Genomic DNA, 21,965 nt, shown 5'->3' on the forward strand with positions numbered 1-21,965 from the left:
TTTTGATACTTAAAGTACATATAGTTGTTGGTACTTCTGTCCTTTTACTTGAGATGGAGTATTTTTATACTGTGGTATTGCTACTTCTATTTAAAGGACCGGTGTGCAAGATTTATGGCTCATTTATGCTAAACGTCAGATATGCATGCATTCATTTCATCCACATTTGTGCGTTTTCTTAAAGCTTACGAATATGGACAAAACAGAGCAGCACCAACAGAAGTTGTGGGGAGGCTTAGCAGTGTAGACAATAGTTCAAGCCAGACATGACCACAGGATAATTCCCTGTCCACATGCACAGACCACCGTCGTTTACAATGCTGCCTCTGTTTTTGCCTCTTTCTCAAGAGGTACATTACTACAACCTCCTGCAGCGCCGCCATGTTTGTTGTCAGAAACTTTTGACTCTTCCACTTCTTTGGGGTTGGGTTGGTGTTTGACTCTCAGCAGTGCCTTCTAGTGGATGTCTTGCTTAACATCCATGTCAATGTAAAGGACTCGTGGAAGTATGTGGGCAGTGAGGGTTACATTGTTTAAAATGGACATATCTTTCTTTATACATGAAAAGGACATAAATGAACCTTTATTGGCATTTAGTGGTGAGCACACAGATTACAAATACCCCATCTCTCCATTACATTCCAAGCGCGTGTAGAGTGGCTGTGAAACTTTAAAAAACTCTGTAAGGCCGTATGTAGAATCACTTTTTGGTTTGTCTGTTCTGGGCTACTGTAGAGGCATGCTGGTGCAACATGGCAGCTTCCATGGAAGTGGACTTAAGTCCTCTGTAGAAATAAACTGCTAATTCTAAAGTGACAAAAACACAGGATTTTTATTTTCAGGTGATTATGCACAAATGAAAACCTACTTATCAATAATATATTCCTTTTCTGCCACATTGTGTCAAGAGATCCCTGTAACTCTTACACACTAGGCCTTTAAGAAAAGAATTTGAAGACTTCTTCCACCACTGCATACAGAGAGTATAGCTGGATAGCTGTGGTCCGCAGTGTTTAACGTACAGTTTATACAACAGCATAACCAGGTGTGTCTTTTAAAGACGTGAGCTATGATGGTTGGCCTGCTAAAAGCAGCAAGGTGTTTAAGTTTTTGCTCTCCTCTCACAGAATGGCTTTGCAGTGGTGAGGCCCCCTGGACACCACGCAAGCCACTCCTCCCCCCTGTAAGTACAGCAGCACACACACACACACACACGCACACTCACACACACACACTCATACACACACACATACTAGGAGCCAGGAGGTCTCTGCAAAGTGCTTCAAAGGATTTATTACAGATCAGCTTCACTTCTGAGCAAGAGAGAGAGAGAGAGAGAACTGTGTCTCTCTGTCTTAATGTGTGTGTGTGTGTCTGTGTGTGTATGAGTTTGTGTGGAGTGTGCTACCTGCCTAATGCCTGAGGCAAACTACCTCCTCCGCTCAGTTTCTTTTAAACTTTCAAGACACAGAGCAAAGCACCTCAAAAAGAATGGTGTGTGTGCGTGTGTGTGTGTATTTGTGTGCATGGATTTGTGTTGGTCTTTGATAGGAGGCATTATCCAAGTAACCACATTCAGCTGGGGCTGTGTGTGTGCTCAGCAGTGCTTGTCACTGGTTATTTATGGGATGATAATGACTTTTCTTGATGAGCACTTTGGACAGCATATATGATATACGTCTACACACACACACACACACACATACAAAAGCTCTCACAGTTTACGACTCATGCTGACACCGCCACTTCCAACATTCCTCTATTGTTTTTCATACATCAACACTTTTTTTTGCATACCTTTACTGTAGACAGTGAGTGTTGAGGGAGCTGCTGTGCCAAGTTGTGAGTTCATTTCTCTGAAATCATCTCACATGTCCCGCCAGCATTTCACACTGTTATCATTTGGAATGTGAAGTGAATTTTATGATAAGCTCGGTTTTCTGTTTGTCACAAAATTTGTGGGTTCTGCATTTCCCTGGAGTGCAAGAGTTTAGACTCAGCATAATGCCATTTTTGTTTGTCAGCGGTGGAACATGAAATACAAAACAACTTGAAATGAAACATCCTCATTTCGCAAATCATTTCTCAAATATTTGCTGTGAAAGATTGCCTGGCAGAAGTTTCCCTCTATGACTTGCTTATATTAGAGTCAGTGCTTTGATTGTCACAACCTGGACTGAATAGCCACCACATGACACCACAGAGCTGGAGACATGTCTCAGAGGTTCCTGAGGTCCATATGGTGATTGTATGATATTAATTTGCTGAAGATGTCCTGATAAACACATGTGGCTGCCTTTCTTCCTTTGTGTTTGTCCACAGGGGCTTCTGTTTCTTCAACTCTGTGGCCATCGCTGCCAAGCAGCTCCAACACAAACTCAACGTCAGCAAGATCCTCATCGTGGACTGGGTGAGGATCCCCAGTATGATCAACATCACTGGTCCCCAGTAGTGGAATGTAACAAAGTACATTTACTAAAGTGCTGTAAGATTTTATTTCGAAATAGGAGCCCAGAACAGACAAACCTTTTGCATTTTGTACAGTTTTTGCAGCCACCCTAGTGAAGGGTAATTGAAGTGTTTGTAATCTGCAAACTCACCACTAGAGGCCACTAAATCCTACCCACTGATCCTTTAAGTACAATTTTGAGGTACTTGTACTTTACTTCAGTACTTCCATTTTATGTAACTTTAAACTTTTATGCTACTACAGCTCTACTACATTTGTCTGACAGCTTCAGTTACATTTCAGATTACAATTTTTCGTATCCTTCCTGTCCAATGAAAACCACGTATCTCCAAATATTTTGAGTTTGACTGCTTGTGATAAACTGTAGGATGAAGTGTTCCTTAATGGGTTGTACGTTTTATGCAAAATAATCCATGTAAAAGCACTCTTGGATTAGTTGGGAAATCATCACATCATCACAAAGCTGAAAATAGGGCTGCTGAGCTCATGAAAAGTTGACTAGATGGTTGTCACCCTACCCTACAAACATATGATAATCTTACTGAATATGATGCACTGCTGTAGATTAAACTAACCAACAGTATATAAACTAGTTAAAACAAGCTCATGTAAAGTGCAACATATGCATAGATGCATCAGTAAAGTTAATTGAAAAACATCATATATAATAAAGTAAAATACTGAGGGGCAATTTTACTGCACAGTTAGTACTTTTTATTAGATACTCTGATAATTATTTTATTTTTTTGTATAATACTTACACACTTTTCCTTAAATAAGATTATTTTCACGGTGTGGTATTAATACTTAGTAAAGTGCTTTACTAAAGTAAAGTATCTGAATACTTTTTTCACCACTGATGTCCCTCACATGGAGAGGAATAAACATACAAAAACACACATGCACAGGCACACACATGTATCGTGGGCACAAACATGGTCCCAGAAGCAGAGCAGCCCTCTACAGTAGCACTACTATTTATCATTTAGTTCACTGTTATCTCTGGTTCCCATGTGTGATCTGAACTGTCACGTATGCTTAGAGTAGACACAGATTCGCACACAGTCATATGAACACGCAGCCACACACACACACAGATATTGATCCGCAGCCAGGTGGTCGTCTCTGTTTACCATGTGTGTGTATATGAGCCTGCACCATGTCTTTACACGCACCGTGCTCTCTGACGTATTACTGCATCAAACACTGATTACTACCTGCTTCATCAAAAAGCTTTTTAGGATTAAAACACATTTGCTGTTGACAGGGAAAAGCCTTGCAGACCCTGTTTTCTACATTTCAGGTTATGTTAAATTCTAACATTTTGGGGATTTGTGATCATTTTTTAACAAATTAAATTAATTGTGTGTGAAATACCTGTTCCATCCCCTGGGTACTTGCTAACCTGTCATCCAATCACTGTCCAGGACATTCACCATGGCAACGGCACCCAGGAAGCCTTCTATAATGACCCAAGTGTGCTGTACATTTCCCTACATCGCTTTGACGATGGCAACTTCTTTCCTGGTAGTGGACATCCCAGTGAGGTAGGTAGTCTTCCACAGCAGTGCTGTGTTTGTCTGCTTTTGTTTGTGTTGTCATGGTAACATCTGGGTGTTTGTGTGTGTTTGTGTGTCTCTGCATGTACCTAGATTCTTCTTAGCTTAAGAACAAGACATGAGAGACGTTTATACTTATATAACACAGGTTCTCTTTGTAGAATAATTCACATAATAGAGATGTTTTTTATTTTCCTTTGACTCCAGAATACAAAGTTCATAATAATACCACCCACATCTATTGTGAAGATAGATATGTTGGCACAGAAATATTTGGTAATTATGTGATTCTAGTGAGACATTAGGGAGCTCAATGGCCTTGTGTTTATCATATACTTGTCAAAACAGATAAAATTATTGTAACAATAAATCCAGGAATAATCTAAATGATTTAAAGCCGCAATTACAACCGTAATTTGGTCACGATGACTGATCACAGAGTCTGTACTGAACAGGAAGAAAATGAAACAGGTTAGTATGGATAGATCATCTTGCAGTGTGCAGCAGTTTAGGATCAAAATATCTCGCCCATGAGTGGACCTCAAACCAGTCGGATTACATGAAACATATTTTACTCTCACCACTGGAATTTTAGCAATGTAATTTTATTTGGTTACACTATAAATCGGAACACAAAGTGCTTATATCAACGTCATTTAGAGTTTCTGTTACAGAGTGTGCACATTAATATCTTGATTTTCAGCCACATTCTATTTTTGATTATGTTTGGGTTTACATGAAACATGAAAAACCTGGTTATTCATACTGTATTCCTGTATATATGAAACCTGAAACCAGGATAAGTTGTTTACATGCACAGACATAACCAGGATGCTCCAAAAACCCAACTATAACCAGGGACATGTACTATGAAGCAGAATGTGGGACTAGCGACGTTAAATAAGGATGGTAAGAATGGGGAGCATCACCATTCATAGAAGAAGAACCTATTGCTTGCTGTATGGAAAGAAGGAAAAGAGTTCAGAGACTAGCTAGAGGCTAGAAAAATTGTGCTTTTATGTCATCCTACAACAGAGACTGATTGAACCACTAAAGCCTTGTACTTGCGAAAGTCTATTTTATTTCTGCACTCTAACCAACTGGTGCATTTCTTGTAAATGCATAAAGAAGAGACTCAGAAAATATATTTGTGGTTTACTGGTTTACGCCCTTAACAACTTTTAATTTGTGATTAATGTTGTGTGATTGTAGTGTTATGTTGTCTGTGATCATTTTAACTGTAAAGTGTCTTTGAGTGTGGTGAAAACGCTCTGAAATAAATGGATTATTATTATTATTCATACAGACTGTAACTTTTGGCCAGCTGTCCTTCCTGCGTTTGGCAGCTGCAGCTGTGTTGCGTTTAGCCTGGTTTGTGATTGTTATGATACTTCTTCGTATTTGTCTCATATTTACTCTTCGTTTGTAAAATATGCCGTTCTGGTGCCATTAAGTTTTTCCATGTTTGCGATTGGTCATATGCTGAAAACGCCTCCCCTTTATGTGAATGCGCTCATAGCTGGATTGGGAAATCCTGTGTTGACTTACCGAGCTGATAACCACTGTCGTATAACTGTTTAGCATGATTACTTACATTGGGTTCAGTGAAGCCAGATATCCTGGTTATGTTTCGTCGTACAGGCCCCAGGATAGTTGTGTATGTAAATGCACTCATTGTTTTTGTGTTTGTCTGGCTTAACATAAATAACTTAAAATACAAATGAGAATATTATATTAGCTTTTGTCCACTGTCATTCTTTCATTGTCTTGAAGACTTTTTGACTAATTCAACGTGACATTTCTAATTTTCATGTTTTGGCAAATTATTTGACGATCAGCGTCACATTAAATTAGTTATGTCATTGTCTTCTCTCTGCAAAAGTGTTTATCCAGTGAACTCACCGTGAAATCGCTTGATTTTGTGTATCTGCTGTAGGTTTATTTCCATAGTTCTAGTTTATTTAAGAAACGTCAGGGCTTTGGAAGTCAGAACTTCACAACAGGATGTGTACAATTGAATTGCATGCCTATGTTTGAATACAGGAAATTGAGATGCCTATGAATTCTGCCTGCGGTCTTACCAGAAACCAAGTGTGATGACTATCCCCAGTCAGACGAATTGACCCCAACCCACGGTGGCATTCACCGCCCCATTCAGTCCCTCCACATCCCCTCCTCTCACTCTCCCATCCTCCCCCCACAATAATGAGGATAAAATAGTCAATGTTTTCCCATAAAATCCCCCGATGAGGGACGGCACATAAAACGCTCTGCCGGCTTGGATGTGGCTTTGCCTTAAGTGGCCCCTCAACCTCTGTTGAGCTGTGTGGTAAACCTCTGGAGTCTCGCTGTCCCCCGTGTAGGTATATAACACACCATGGGGTAGGGGTGTGATGTCATAGCCATAACAGAGAGTGCCGAGTACCACACAGAAACCAGCGACGGCCTAATCCAGTCCAGCAGCTATTGAAACATGAAAGAAAGAAAGAGGACAGAGAGGAGCGCAAGAGACTTGGAGCAATAGCAGGAATTGTGTGTGCGTGTGTGTGTGTGTGTGTGTGTGTGTTTGGATGTGCGCGTGCATGCGGGTACATTACTAGTTGGCAGAGGACAGGAGGCCTCATGTGTTTTTCGTTTGCCCTGTGAACATCCCGTCCACTGAGAGAAGAATGGAGACAGACGCTCTGCGATGCTCATCAGCATTCTTTCAAACATCCTCTCACACCCATACACACACATTTATGCACACACACAAAGGAAATTACCACGCCTTGTTGCCAAGAGTCTGTCAATCAACCTCCTCATTCTGCCCTCAAACTGACACTTTGACTGATGGTGAAGGGCTTCGAGAACAGCTAAATGGCTGCTAGCAGGACTACAAAGAGAGAGGCAGGAATCTTAAACCTCCTTTCCAAGACTCGGGCCTCAGTTCACTCTCTGGCCCAAAATATGCGAGTTCAAACTGACATCGACTCTGCCTGGCATTCTGGGAGTAAACGCCAATCTCAATACAGCTTGAAAATCCACTGAAATCATTTACAGTATGTGGTATAAGTGATATAATATGTACGTTTTATTTGACATGTCATATAACCCAAAACCATATACAAATATTATAATTTCAATATATAAATAGAACGTTTTACAACATACATAATGCGATTCTAATATGTTGTTTCTTTTATATATGAGGCAGCAGTTGCCAAATGTGAAATGTTTCCCAGTATAGCCGTAGCCTAAAGTTGGGGACTCATAAACGGGTGTAGCTCTGTTGTGGCTCAGAGTGATTTATAAGGCCGTTTGACAAATTGTATCAAAATCAAAATGGAGGGACAGGGGTGTTGAATTAATAGCCATCCGTCTTTCATTTAGGAATCATAATCACTCCCTGGTGTTGTCTTAAAGACATTCAGTCACTTTTCCTCGATTGCTGCAATGCAAGGTTTTGCAACAGCCGTGCCGGTTTTTGGGAACATTTGACACAAATCTGTCATCGTCACGCACTTTCTCAACTTTCACTGGGACTCATTAACTTTTCATGACATTCACAGACACTCTTTCTCTCTCTTAGTCTCACTCTCTCTCTCTCCCTCCATCCAGGTGGGTGCAGGTGCAGGCGAGGGCTTCAATGTGAACGTAGGATGGACAGGCGGTTTGAACCCACCCATGGGTGATGCAGAGTATCTGGCTGCATTCAGGTAAATAGTGAATTCAACTATTATCTCTCTTAGCCACATCATATTTCTCTCCATACAGCAGTACTCAACAATTTAACACAGCATTTGCTACAAATTAGATATATGTGCATACATTAGTTTCCACCAATTATAAAAGCATAACATAGTTTTCACATTGGTGAGTATGTTTCTCTGCCTGCTGGGCTGCCATATGTTTCGGTTTGTGTTATTGTTGTATAAAAATCAACTTGCAGAGATTTCAAACTTGAGATAGGTCATCTCCACTCCTAAGAATATCACATCGGGATTTTATTTGTCAGAGTTACATGTAGTGCTACTTGTGATTTCCGGATTGAGGGGTTCAGATTTGACATTTTCCCTTTCATGATAACAGTTTGCAGATTACAGAAGTCTCGAACACATCATAAGAAAGATATGACTAGGCAGGTGACCAAATGATATACATTCTTTAGTCAAGCGAAGTACAGATATTTGCCAATTGGGCAAGTGGTAAAAAATGAAGCATATCATTTTTGGAAGCATCTAGGAGTGAACCACCTTCCCTTTCATAGCTGTTGAGAGTTGCACATGCACAGTGTCGATCAAGCTTTCATTAGATATTGACGGCAGGTAAAGACAACCTTTATGAAATGAATCACAAGCTAACATTTGGATATGCAAGAGTGTTGCTTCACATTTATGACACACTGTGCCCTTAATTTAATAAAGATTCAACGTGAAAATTAGCTTAGTTTTTGTTTTTTTTATTGGTAACTGCTAATAAATAAAACTTTTTGTATAGGGACAAGTAAAAACTGACTTTGAGCAAGTAGATTTCTGACCCACCAGGGGCACCTGGATAGCTCAGTCTTTTAGAGTGTGCACCCCATGTATGGAGGCTGAGTCCTCTGCAGCACCTGTGGGTTTGAATCCTGCATGTGGCCCTTTGCTGCATGTCATTCCCCCATTTCTTGTCATATCTTCAGCTGTCCTATCAGTTAAAGGCATCAAAAAAAAGAAAGAAAGAAAGAAAGAAAGAATTGATTTCTGACCTGCTTGCCCAGCCAGGGCACCCTTGTTGAACTCTGGGTTTCCTCTAAAACTGTCACTAGCACTAATCGGTGTCTACACAATTTGTATTAAACGGATGAAATATTGATAAGGCAGCTCTCTGTTTATTGTTGGGTTAAAATCAAAACCATAAACAGATGTATTAGTGAAACGCACCTTTGCTGTCAGCACCCTTTTCATTCTTTTCCTGAATGAATATAGTATGTTTCTGCTCTACACTGTAATGAACTCAGAGTGTTTCTGTAAGCAACATTGGCTCACCACCAGATGATTAAACAGTATGTGAGCTCTACTCGGTTCTGCATGCAGCAGACACAGTGGGTGGGCCCCCTCGTCAAAGGAAAGATGCTAATGAGCTAACCCATACTGGTAAAATCCATAGAGCCAATAGGCAGGCTCGGAAACACTAAGTCCAGTGTTTACTGGAGCTCGGGATGCTAATTAAGAAACAACTGGTCTTTTCCTGAGTAGGCGTCTGGTTTTGGTATTTTTCATCCAGTTTGGGAAATGGCAAGTGTTTTCATGTGTAAAACTTCCTCCGTTAACCACACTGTAGTACTGTACGATATTGTGTGTTATCCCGACAAACTTTGCCCTGTATTAAAGCTCTGTGCAGAAGGAGTGTCCTGGTGGTCCAGTGGTTTGAGGCGCATACCATGTAGCTCTGATGTCCGTGGTGCGTATCCGGCCAAAGACCTTTGTCACATTTAATCATGGGGAACAACCCCATATTTACTGCCAATGTCAACTATCTAATTAAGGCAAGAAATCCACAATAATAAATAGTAGTGCAGCAAGATACTGCACTATTAGTGAAGTGAAGATTTTTAAAAAACAAAAACTGTAAAAAAAAAAAAAAAAAAAAGCACAAACTAGTGTTGCAATTTTGTGCATTTCCTTAATAGAGAGTTGAACATATTAACAATCAGTAATCAATTAATCATTAATAATTAATAAGACACCAGTAGATATATTTTTAAAAAAAATATTTAAAAATTTCTAGCTGCAGATTACTTATTTGTAACATCAGTAAAGGACAATTTAAACAAACAGAATAATTAAACAGTGAGACTGTCACTCAAAACAACTGTTTTTTTTACTCCTGTTCTTATTGAACAAATGGCACCACCAAACAAAATAATGTCAAACAGGGTGCAGTCACTGCCATTTCTAGACTAAAAAGGCAACCAAACTAGAGCTGCAACAATTAATCAACTATTAACTTAATCATCAACTATTTTGTTTCTCTCTGATTCCAGCTTCTTAAAAGTAAAAAGTTTCTGTTTTTCCTACCTCTTTATGACAGTACACTTAATATCTTTGGGTTGTGAGTAAAATGAAACATTTGAGGTCATCATCTTGGGCTTTAGGAAATACTAAGTGACTTTTTTCACCATTTTCTGACATTTTGTGGACCAAACAAGTAATCAGTTAATCAAGAAAATAATCAACAAATTAATCAGCAATAAAAATAATCATTCGTAGCGGCTATAAACCAAACCAAACTGTGAGTAAACCTGTGAGCTCCAGAGAGCTCATGGTATACAAAACATACATTTGCAGTTGATAAATGTTAAATCAGTTAAATTATTAACAGTAATTAATCAATTAATCATTAACATCCCTAGTAAAAACACACACACTACACAAATGTTCGAATAATTCTTTAGTATTTGTTCGAATGGCCACCATTCTGCAGATTAACTGGTGCAAATAAATGCATAACACACTGCACAGACAAAATTTAATGCATCATGAATTCATGCTTATGCAATTAAGTATCTAGTCTGGTGCCAGTTGTGTAATTCAATTTAAATACATGATTTAGACGACTGGGTGTTCCAGACCGTGTGTTTTCTCTCCAGGATGGAACAGAAAACTAGCCAGCGTGCGGTTGTCGATGATGTGTCTCTGTTTTTGGGTGTGTGTGTTAGTGACAGGGGAAATATTGTGGTCGCGAGTGGCGGTGATGGGACTCGAGTACAATCAAGAGACAGCTCAGCTGTGTTGAGATTAAGTGTCATGACGTATGTGCAGAGGATTACTAAGGTGGTCAGAATTTAAGGTCAGTCTAATCACCGGTAGCACGGCACACACGTAACATCCATTTTTAAAGGAAGAGCATATGTATGTATAGCTTTTTGGCCCGTGCATATCATATATGTGTGCATGCACATGTTTTCATGTGCATTTCTAGGTGACTACTGACGAATAACAAACTATGGAGGAGAGGAGAGCAGAAAAGAGGAGAGAGAAGAAGTGGGGGGTGCATTGTTAGGGAATCCAAAGGCGGCGTAATTAGGCCCAATGGATCCCAGATGGCTGGCTGTCAGTGACGTGAGAAGAGGGACGAGCTCCTAATAGGAACCAGACGCACACAAACGCCTTTGAACTGCCGCTGAGAGAGAGAGGGAGAGAATCAAACGCGGCATGGGCTGTGCGCTCTTGCTAAATAACTGGCAGCGGGAGAGGAGAGGAAGTGAGGAGGAGAGCGTAGAAGCGAGGAAAGTGGTCTCCCCTGAGTGGAGTATACAGCATGTGGGCGTCTCAGGCCAGACATGTCAGGGGTCTCATTTTTATCTGCTTGTGTCACTCGCGTTTGCCACCTGCCTAAAGTTGTGTGTTAGTGTTTGCGTGAACCGTTTTTTGACTTTAATATATCCAGGAAAGGTTTGCAGAGCACTCGTGTATCTTTTTTTCAGCAGGGCTCTGCTTCACATTTAAACAGTTGCACACATTCACACCTGGGAGCTACCCCACCTTCCAGTGTTGGCCTTTTACCAGGAGTGGATCAAGAACAGAGATCAAGCACTTGGAACGTGGCCTCATTTATCATTTATCTTTCATCATTTTCAAATGGATGGAGTTTACAATGAAGTAAATGTTTGCAGTTAACCATCCAGAAAAAAAGGTCTTACAGTACTCCACTCGCAAATCAATCATCTCAACTATGCACTGATTTCAATTTGAGGTTTTTTTTTATTTTACTGGCAACTTTAAAATTCTGCTACAGTCTGTCTAAAGGAAATTTAGACATGTGCTTCTAAACACATTATACATGGTAGAAAATAGTCGCTAAAGATATGTGAAAAGACTGAGAACTATGTAGTACTGCATTGTGGAGTTGCACAATGCCTAACATACAAGGAGGGAGTAAACTCAAGTGGATGGAGCGTGAAAAATTGTCCACATATATTACAAGTGATGTGCAGCAGCACAACTTGTGATGTTTCTCTTTGCAGATATGCAATTAAATAAGTGTCTTAAGTAACTTAATCATAACTAACATAATTGTCTTAAGTCAGTCTTGTTTCTAAATAACTGGGGGACAGTTTACCTAACTGTAACTCCCATCAGTCCTCTGATTTCCTTCCAAGCCTCATCCTTTTTGATTATATTCCAATAAATAGGATGCTATGGATCATATAAAAGGTGCCGCTTCGCAACTTTGTTCATTAGTCTCCTAACTTCCCTAGTGACTGCTTTGATGAGGGGAAACAGACATCAAGGATTTCAAAGTTGATATTGACCAGATAAAATATGGTGGAGGTGATGCAAGTGTATGAAACTTCGCCAAAATAGACTCGGCCTTTTTTCAAACAAGCGACAGGTTGCTTAGCCTGTTTGTTCATGCATGGAGCAGATTAGGAAAAACTAAAACCACCAGCTGTTCGTTCACTTGTTCACATCACTTTCAGATAGGAAGAAGTGTTAAAGGCTCTGGAATGACACATCTCCTAAAACTGTATACAGTTATGGTCAAAAGTTTTAGTTTTAGTTTAAAGAGCATGTACTAAATCATGTCACTTTTGAGTTTCCAATGAGTCCCATAACTCTTAATTTTCTATGATGGAATAATTGAAACATGTGTCTCTTTGTCACAAAATACAACCATGCATTTTGGTTCTTGGTTTATAAATTTATTACAGGTTTTCTGGAAAAATTACAAAATCTGCTGGGTCAAAAATATACATACAGCAACTTGACTTATCAGCTTTGGTGATGTAGAAAGTTGTGTTTATCAAATTTTCTCAGTGCCACTGCCTCTTAACTTCTTATGAGTGATTACAATCAACTACAAATGATGATTTCTCTGAGCCAACTTAAATAGGGCCCATCTGATACACTCATTAGACTCAGCCACAAATGCTACAATGGGAAAGTCCAAGAAGATCAGTACAGATCTGAAAAAGAAAATCGTTGACTTGAACATGTCAGGAAAGTCACTTGAAGCAAATTCAAAGCAGCTATAGATCAACTGTGCAAACAATTGTTTGTAAGTACAGAGGGCATGGTACAGTTGTGTCACTGCCACGACCAGGCAGAAAATGCAAGCTATCACCTGCTGCTGAGAGACAGTCGGTCAGGATGGCCAAGAGTCAACCAAGAATCCCCAAAAAGCAGGTCTGCAAGGAATTAGAAGCTGCTGGAACACAGGTGTCAGTGTCTACAGTCAAGTGTGTTTTACATCCCCGAGAGGTTGCTGTGAAAGAAGAAAGCCCTCGCTCCAGAAGGAAGAACCTTAAGGCTCAACTGAAGTTTACTGTTGATCACATGGACAAAGAAAAGGCCTTTTGGAGGAAAATTCTGTGGTCAGATGAAACAAACATTGAGCTATTGGGCCACAATGACCAGAAATATGTTTGGAGGAGAGAAGGTTTCCTTTAACCCCACGAACACCAGACCTACTGTCAAACATGGTGGTGGTAGTGTTATGCTCTGTGACTGTTTTGCTACCAGTGGAATTGGTGCTTTACAGAAAGTAAATGGAATAATGAAGGAAGAGGATTACCTCCAATTGTCCAATTGAGGTGAAAATGGCAGAGGGCACAATAGCATTGGCAGTGCAAGTGCAAGTGACTTTGAGACAGTGCAGCAGACACATCCCCAGTGTTTGAGAGCACAGAAAACTCATTACTTTCTCACAGTTTTGAAACCTAATTTTATATACTTTGCAAGTTTTTTTAATCATTCAAATTTGGCAAACTCAGAATACCCATTTATTATTGCAAGGACTTTAATTACAATAAGTAATCTTTTTGTCTATTCTGATGTCAAATCAATCCCACCATGGCTACGTCTCTCACGTTATTATATTTTATTCACTGTTCCAAGTTCTCATTTTTCCACAAATTATTAACACCTGTTGAAAACACAGTTTGTTAAGTATCCTATCTGATTTCAGCTAGACCAAAGGGCTTGAATGAATGTAACATACGATCCAGCGTTTGGTTTTACAGCGTGTTGTTTCCTCTCCTCCTCCTCAGAGCCGTGGTGATGCCCATCGCACACGAGTTTTCCCCTGACGTGGTGCTGGTGTCAGCTGGCTTTGATGCTGTCGAAGGACATTCGTCATCACTGGGAGGCTACAAGGTCACAGCCAAGTGTAAGCTTCAGTCAGCCCCACGCTCACATGCAGCACTCATTCACAATAACACACTCTTACTCACAGACATGAACATAGATATGAATCAGTGTTAATGTCACACCAAGTGCTGTCTGACATTTATAATGCATAATTATACTTACCATTTCTCGGGCGTTGGTGAATATGAGTCTTAATTTCTTGATTGACTTCTGCCACATATGAACCAGATTTTTTTTTTTTACCTCTGCTTACACCAATATTTATTTGCTCTGCATGTTATTTTAATATCCTCATTTTGAATGCACAATAATAGCAGACAACAAATCATAGGTGTTAATGGGTAACTCCAACTAACTTGTGGGGCAAATTGCAGAATCATAAAGTTGGTTCATTACTCATAGTCTATTTTCAGATAAACACTCTTTCAAAACTGAACAGCCTTACTGATGTCAGACATTAGCACCAGTCAAGAAGTGCGCTGTAATGCAGGTGTTTTGATCAAAACAATCCAAAATTTATTGAGTGCAACAACTGAGAGAAATTCAAGTTTGTTTATGTACTGATTTGAGAAAATCTCTTTTTTCAGAAACTACCTCAGGGATAGACAATTATATTTTAAATTGCCACCAACCGCTAAATTTGGTGGCCAAAGTACATTTTTGGTGGTCCAAATGTAAACTTATGTAAAACATAATTCAGAAAAGCTTTTTTTTTTTTTTGTTTCCAATGAAAAATGGCAAGTTGGGGAAACTGGCAGCACACACTGCAGTGCATTACATCCTCAGATGTGTCATTTCCAGCCACTTTAACTCCTGCTTCCATTCACTCCTATTTTTTTGTTGCCATTTAGTTTTTTCATAGTACATTTTAATGTTTCTGGTTCTTCTAGAGCAGATCAAGATAGCAGTTTGACTCGCACTTCAGTAGCCCCAACATATCTGTAGCTACCTTTCATTTTTATATAAAATGTACATTCAAGCATCTTGTATATTGTAAATATATTGTAAATGATTAGCAATGATGTGACTAGAAGTAAATGGCCTCTATAAGGCAAGGAGCACCGCTCTGAACTGATGATGACATGAGCACTGGAGAGAAATCACTGAGCTGTCAGTATGTGGCTCAACCTGTGTTCTTGTGCGTTTGTGTGTTGCTGTCTACCAGGTTTTGGCTTCCTGACTCGTCAGCTAATGTCACTAGCTGGGGGTCGGGTGGTCCTGGCTCTGGAGGGGGGACACGACCTCAAGGCCATCTGCGATGCCTCTGAAGCCTGCGTCAGCGCCTTGCTGGGCATGGAGGTAAGACCCGTGTGTGAGTATGTGTGTCTCTGTAGAGATATAAAGTATAGTACACCCTCTAACTGCTTGTTGTGGTCCAGGTGGAGCCTCTGTCCCAGGCCGTGTTGGACCAGAAGCCCTGTGAAAATGCTGTCCAGTCACTGCAGAGAGTCATCCAGGTTCAGGGTGAGAACTGACACCTCAACACACCACAACCAGAGCATCCAGAGACATTTATTCAGAGCACATCATTCACAGGTTTTGCTGCACTGAGATATAAAAATATATGCATACACATTTTCCAGTGTTTTTCTATAGTAACGAACTTGAGTTATTACATGTTTTCAGTAAATTATTTTCACTTTTGATTCCTCCGGAACAAACCAACTTGATTATATTGTCTCGATATTTAAGGACTGCTTGAGAACTTTTTAAATAAAGACATAAGGCATAAATAAGGTTTTACAGATATGCAGAGGAGGAGCAGAACTGCAGAGTTCAACATTAATCATTTCATCATATTATCTGCAGAATTACAACTGGCACCGGTGTCCAGCAGCTGCAGCAGTGTCAGTTAAGGCTACATCAGCTGCTGATTCACTGTCACATTTTCTGTGTCGCTATGTACCTTCCAATATTCAAACATGAAAATGTTTTTACTCATATTTGCTATGTAAATGAATAATATATAATTTGCTAAATTTTGAGACCCTTTCTAAATGTTATTTTTACATCGTCAGTGGGCTCCGTATTTGATGCAACTGATGCTGATCCTTTGTTCTTCTCGTACTTCTGCTAGTTGTTTGGCAAGTTTTTACCTCTTTCATTTTTCCTTCTTCTGAACTTGAGTCCATCTTTCTTTATTCATCCTGTTAACTGCACAACGCATTTATCTGTACAATCGGTCTTTCACGTAATAAGCTGCTTCACTTGACAAGCAGTTGGAGGGTTTTCAGGATTTGATTTATATTGACCAAAGTTGTTATTGTGTTGATTGGCACAGACTTTTATTCACACTTTTATTTGAAGATGGCATCAAATAAATAGACCTGTTACTGTTGCAGCAGCAAATAATCATAGCATCATTTTCACTGCCTTATACAGTACAGTACAATACAAGTGAATTTTTGTCAATATAGCCCCAAATGACTGTGCAGCATGTAACATCCTCTGCTTTACACCTTCAGTTCAAACAAGGACAACAATACAACAAAGTAAATATTTCTCATCAAACTTATTTTTTTCTGCTACCATTGTAACTTTTCTTTTACATAAAAACATTTTTGTTTCAAGAAGAAAAGCATTTTTGAATTTTTATCAAGTAAGTAAAGTAACATTTTTTTCAATTTTTTTATCCATTTTTCTTGTTTCTACCAGCTGCTCAGCATGTCTGGTTTTTGTATTTCGATTCTCAATAACTCTAACTCTCTATTTCTCCACTTAGCACCTCCCTCTGTCTCCTCATCCCCTCTGCTCTCTGGCCACCTCTCCTCCTTTACATCCCTGTCTCCCATCCCTCCCTCCAGCCGTCCCACACACAGACAGATGCGCACACACACACACACACACACACACACACACACACACACACACACGCACACACACATGCACACACACTCAGAGACACACACACGGCCGCCCTGGCTCCAATTATCTTCAAACACTTCTCTGGCACACGACCTTCGCAACATCCCCTCCTGATTGCACACAAATGTTATCCCAACCAAATTAGATTAATTAAAAATATTTGCAAAGCCACAAGAATGTTAAGCCCATAATTTAGGCCCGGGGTGAAATATATGCGAGGTGCATGCGCAGCCAGAACACACACATGCTCACAGACGAACACATTTGCAAACACTGATTGATTTTACTTCCACCGTGTGTCACAGGACTCAGGCCTGCAGACCTTGAGCGAACAGATTGAATTTGAGTTTACATTTCTGAAATTATCAACATGGACATTCAGACCACGGGCTGTTTATAACAGTCAATGCTTATATTCACATCAAACAGCTACAACTGGTGGATCAAACACCAAGTGCTGCTTTTTAATAATGCAGTGCAGGCACTTTCCCTCAAGGAAGCACTCAAGATGAAAACAACACTGAAATGAACTGAGGATTAATCTTTCTCTTTCTTCTTCCCTCCTTCTCTCCTTTTTTTTCTCTCCTCTTTCCTCCTGTAGGTGAGTACTGGCAGAGTGTGAAGGATTCAGCCACCACAGTGGACCTGTCCTACCTACAGGCACAGAGACGACGGCTGAGAAGAGACTCGGACAGCGAGGCAGTCAGCGCCATCGCCTCTCTGTCGATGGGAGCTGTCGCCTCCGATAGGTAAAGACAACAAAATACAATACAACAAAATATATATATTTTCCTCTGGCTTGTAGTGCTTTATCCATCTAGATAGTTTTGGTGTATGTTTTGGAGACATCGGCCATGAAGTGTAATTTCTTGAATACAATGAGACAAGATAGTGCTCGACCTGTGGTGCTCAAAGCACCAAAAAATACATTTGAAAAACTCAACAACAACGTCTCCTCCCAGCAGTTTCATGTAGGAACTATTTTCTTGCTGCAGTAGAATCCACCTTTCTTTTTACTTGAAATAAAGTAGTTCTTACATGAAACTCTTCACTGTGGAGTATTTTGAGTAACCAGGTCATGATTTCTTTAAAGAGACATTGGTGTTGAGTTTTTCAAATGTATCTTTTGGTGTTTGAGTACCACAAGCCAAGCACCATCTTCGGCTGATAATAAAATTTGGCAACTTACACCAAAACAATCTAGATAGATAAATAGCAGTAGAGGTAAGACGAAAAGCATGTATTCTTGATTTTGGGGTGAACTGTCCCTTTAATATGTTTTGCTCTAGTTTCATTACAGTACTGCACTTCATGTATCATAAAATCTTTCTCTTTCTCTCATTTATTCAGGAAACAGTCTGAAAAACTGACAGAAGGTGATTCTCTCTGAAGAAAGAGTCTCCTGACAGTCGCCTTCGACCAAGTCTCAGTGGAAACACACACACGCACACACACACACACACAAACACACACACACACACACACACACACAGACTTATGCATGTGGACCATCACTGGAAGCAGATGTCCTCCTTCTCTTCAGTTTGACCACTGTTGTTTTCATCACCTCACAAACTCTCGTCCACTTGCATTACTACTGGCTGCAGTCTGATTCAAACACACAACAATCACCTGGACAACATTCATGCTGTCATAATGCCTCTACAGGTCACTGAACTGACAAAAACATGTTAAAAAACACAAGCAGAGGCAGATTAATGAAGGATCTTCACTGTCTCGTGGCAGTGGGAGCTGACAACATGATGTAGCATGAACACACACTTGACAAAGCACAGTCCTGCGACTAAAACGTTCACCTTGTAAATGACTCCCACAAGACCTGCGAGACAGCACTCGGACTGTTGTAACCTTGAAGGCAGGGGTCAAAGGTCACCTCGGCTTACTCGAGCCAATCACTCAGAGCGGAAGGAGTCATCCCCACAGGATGTGCCGGTGAAGGAGAGCAGGCATATCTGCTGCGCTATGATGTCATTTGTCTGCTTCTGACAAAGCCCCCATGAAGGAACAGATCAGGAGCGTCTGATCATTTTTGCACTGCACCGTTCTGTAATGTGAAGCGGACAAGATGGAGGAGATGCAGCCTCGTCGGCCATGTTGACAATCAAACATCTTGTTTGCTCAAATTTTTAGTTTTTTTTTTGGATATTCATTCATTTGACCTATGGCACACATTTTTTGTGAATGTCAGCACAAGATTTCTTTCTTTTTTCTTTAAGAATCCAGTAAGAGTGAAGCTACAGTGAAGTCTGAGATACATATGTTTCATATTGTTTTGTATGTCCACATATTTTCTTAAATCTTTTTTTTTTTTCTTTCTTGGCCTGTCGAGCGAGCACATGCAGCAAGACTTCAGATCGCTGCAGTTATTGTTACAGCTCTGCGGCAGATAAAAGAAGACGCAGCAGTCTTTGATGAAGTGCATCTTAAATGTGTAGACATACTGTCATTTATATCAGTGGCATTAGTCACTATGAAGAGCTAATACCTCTAGTCATTGGAGTATAAATATCAGGGGAAAAATAAAATTACCCCGGAAGGCTCCTGAAAGAGATTCTTTACACGTCAGCAAAGATAGAAATCACCCATGATGCCTCAGTGCAGCGTGACCACTCAGAAATGATTGTATACGAGACAATGCAGATCACACTTTCTTTATTAGGAGATTTTTAACATTTTAGGTGACTTTATGACAATCACACACTTACAGTGCCCTCAGGATGGGAGGATCAGAATAACTTGGGTCTTAAAATCAGAACTTTGATCACGTTTGTTAAGTGGACCAGTGTTTCTACCTGTGGATGAGCATTCCTGCTGTATTTTGTAAATTTGTTTTACATTTTTATTTCTTTCATAACCAGGACAAACTGATCTGTCCTCTGTTCATCACTGACGTAGCGGCATTCTGTTTACCGTCAGTGTCGGGGATGTTTTTGCTCCCCAGACCAAATGATGACTTTTTCGCTGTTCAGACGGAGCAGTGATTCTGAGATAGCTGAATATCCTCACAGTGCAATTGGACACAGGTTAAGCGCAACCAAAGTTTATGAGAACAATGTGCCGTCCCTGGACTGGCATGGCTTAAAGGACTTCAAAGACTTTGGAGAGTTTGTGAATGTTTCTTTTTTTCTATCCAAACAGTTGAACAGCACCAAAAGCACAGGATGGATATATAAACAAATTCATTCATATTCTATTTATACATTCAGATTCTGTGTCTTTGAAGTGCTCTTTGCATGTCTAACACAATTCTGACGGTGCTATGGATTTTTTTTTTTTTCATAAATGCAGTATGTTTGCTCTTTTGTTGCTTTCTTTCTTTATGTTGCATTATGTTTGTGCAACTCAAAACCTGTTAAATCTTTGTTAATGTGATGAAATGTGAAAACAGATGAGGAGAGTGTGGAGCTATTTCAGCCCTGTATATCGTGTGTGTAGGACAGTCCGACAGCAGAGTGTAGCTTTACGTAGCTTTAACATTCACAACAGTGACCTGACATATCTGATGTCTTATCTTTTGTCTTAATTAATGCAAATGACTTATTTTTGTATTTGAAAATCTCAAAAAATTATCCCTATGCGTACTTAAGAGACCAAATTATCAGCCCATGTGCCTTGAAGTATCATGCTGACCAACCTGTGTGAAGGTAGCCTTAAACAAACTGGATCTTAATTAAAACTGCAGGCAAAGTCCAGTTTTGTCATAACTGACTCTCTGATTTTGTTTCTGTACAGTGTATATACTTTGTTTTGTTATTGTTGTTTGTGTTGTCTGCCTTTGTCTTTTATACTTTTTGTTTCAAAAAAAAAACAAAAAAAACACCTTAATAAAGGTAAATTATATACATTTGATTAAGATTGTTCATTTATTCCGAATGGCATGCTCCTCTGAACTTTATTAATCTTTTATTATTGTATTTTAGCAAATTCGCCTCAAAATATCTATCTCATGTCTGAATTAGTGTCACAGTAGCATAATATTTAAACAATGAAATAATGTCGTGTTAATATTACACATATGGTATTAAACACACTGTGTGCTCTTAAATCATTTCCATGTCTTTCCATTCTCACTGTCTTCCTCCCCAGCACCTAAAAACCACAAACCTTCTCACTATCCATCATCCATCATTGAGTGTAATTGCCCTTTTTGTACACTTTTGTACAATTATGGTTACAGACTCTCTCTCAGCACTTCCTATACTCATATTTTGGGTGTAATTAATTTGCCAAAGAAAAAGAAAAACATACAAAGTTAAAGATTACTTTGACTGATGCATTTTTTTTTTAATTTTCTGTAGATATAGCAAAAATATCACTATTGTGTATTCTTTTGGCTACTAATCATGTGGTGAAAATCTGATATTGAGCCCTAAATTATATTGAGCAATTACTTCCCTATATAGTAGTTTTTATTTCACCATAGCGGCACTGGATTCAGATGGCCTACCAGAGCATGAGAGATTTACAGGAAACACATTTAAAGGTGCTTCTAGAGGGTTTATGGGAGCATTTATTTTTATTTTACAAAATGATTGAACCCTTTATTTAAATCACACATAACTTTCTGTTTCTGTCAGGTGTATGTGCATGTACATTTGAGCTGCAACAATTAATCAGTTAGTTGTCAAATTAATCGTCAACTATTTTGATAATCAGATTGAATAATGTTTTAAGAAAAAAAATCTCAGATTCCAGCCTCTTAAATGTGAATATTTTCTGTGTTCTTCACTGCAGTAAACTGAAAATCTTTGGGTTGTGGACAAAACAAGACATTTGAGGATGTTTTTCAAATTTTCAATAGATGTTGTGATAAAACTGCTATTGTGAATTCTTTTTGCCTCGATAATCGTGTAGTGAAAAGCTGATATTGTGACAATCCTTTTCAAAAATACTACAGAATGCATTGTTCTTTGGATGATCAAATTATGGCACATA

The 21,965-nt window shown here is 39.5% G+C and overlaps 1 protein-coding gene across 1 annotated transcript in view; it reads left to right on the top strand.

Annotated features, from left to right (window-relative positions):
• The window catches only part of LOC146331403 (histone deacetylase 7-like), a 56,328-nt gene extending 38,564 nt beyond the window's left edge, over positions 1-17,764 (top strand). The window contains exons 17-24 of the mRNA XM_084730594.1: positions 1,128-1,183; positions 2,323-2,410; positions 3,898-4,017; positions 7,630-7,727; positions 14,045-14,163; positions 15,310-15,443; positions 15,524-15,608; positions 17,611-17,764. Coding sequence (XP_084586720.1) covers positions 1,128-1,183; positions 2,323-2,410; positions 3,898-4,017; positions 7,630-7,727; positions 14,045-14,163; positions 15,310-15,443; positions 15,524-15,608; positions 17,611-17,762 — 852 coding nt within the window. The 3' untranslated portion in view covers positions 17,763-17,764. The remainder of the gene's footprint in view (positions 1-1,127; positions 1,184-2,322; positions 2,411-3,897; positions 4,018-7,629; positions 7,728-14,044; positions 14,164-15,309; positions 15,444-15,523; positions 15,609-17,610) is intronic.
• Positions 17,765-21,965: the final 4,201 nt, after the last annotated feature.

Source organism: Lutjanus erythropterus, chromosome 2, assembly GCF_056507025.1.
Source record: "Lutjanus erythropterus isolate fLutEry1 chromosome 2, fLutEry1.hap2, whole genome shotgun sequence".
NCBI classification, from domain to species: Eukaryota; Metazoa; Chordata; class Actinopteri; order Lutjaniformes; family Lutjanidae; genus Lutjanus; species Lutjanus erythropterus.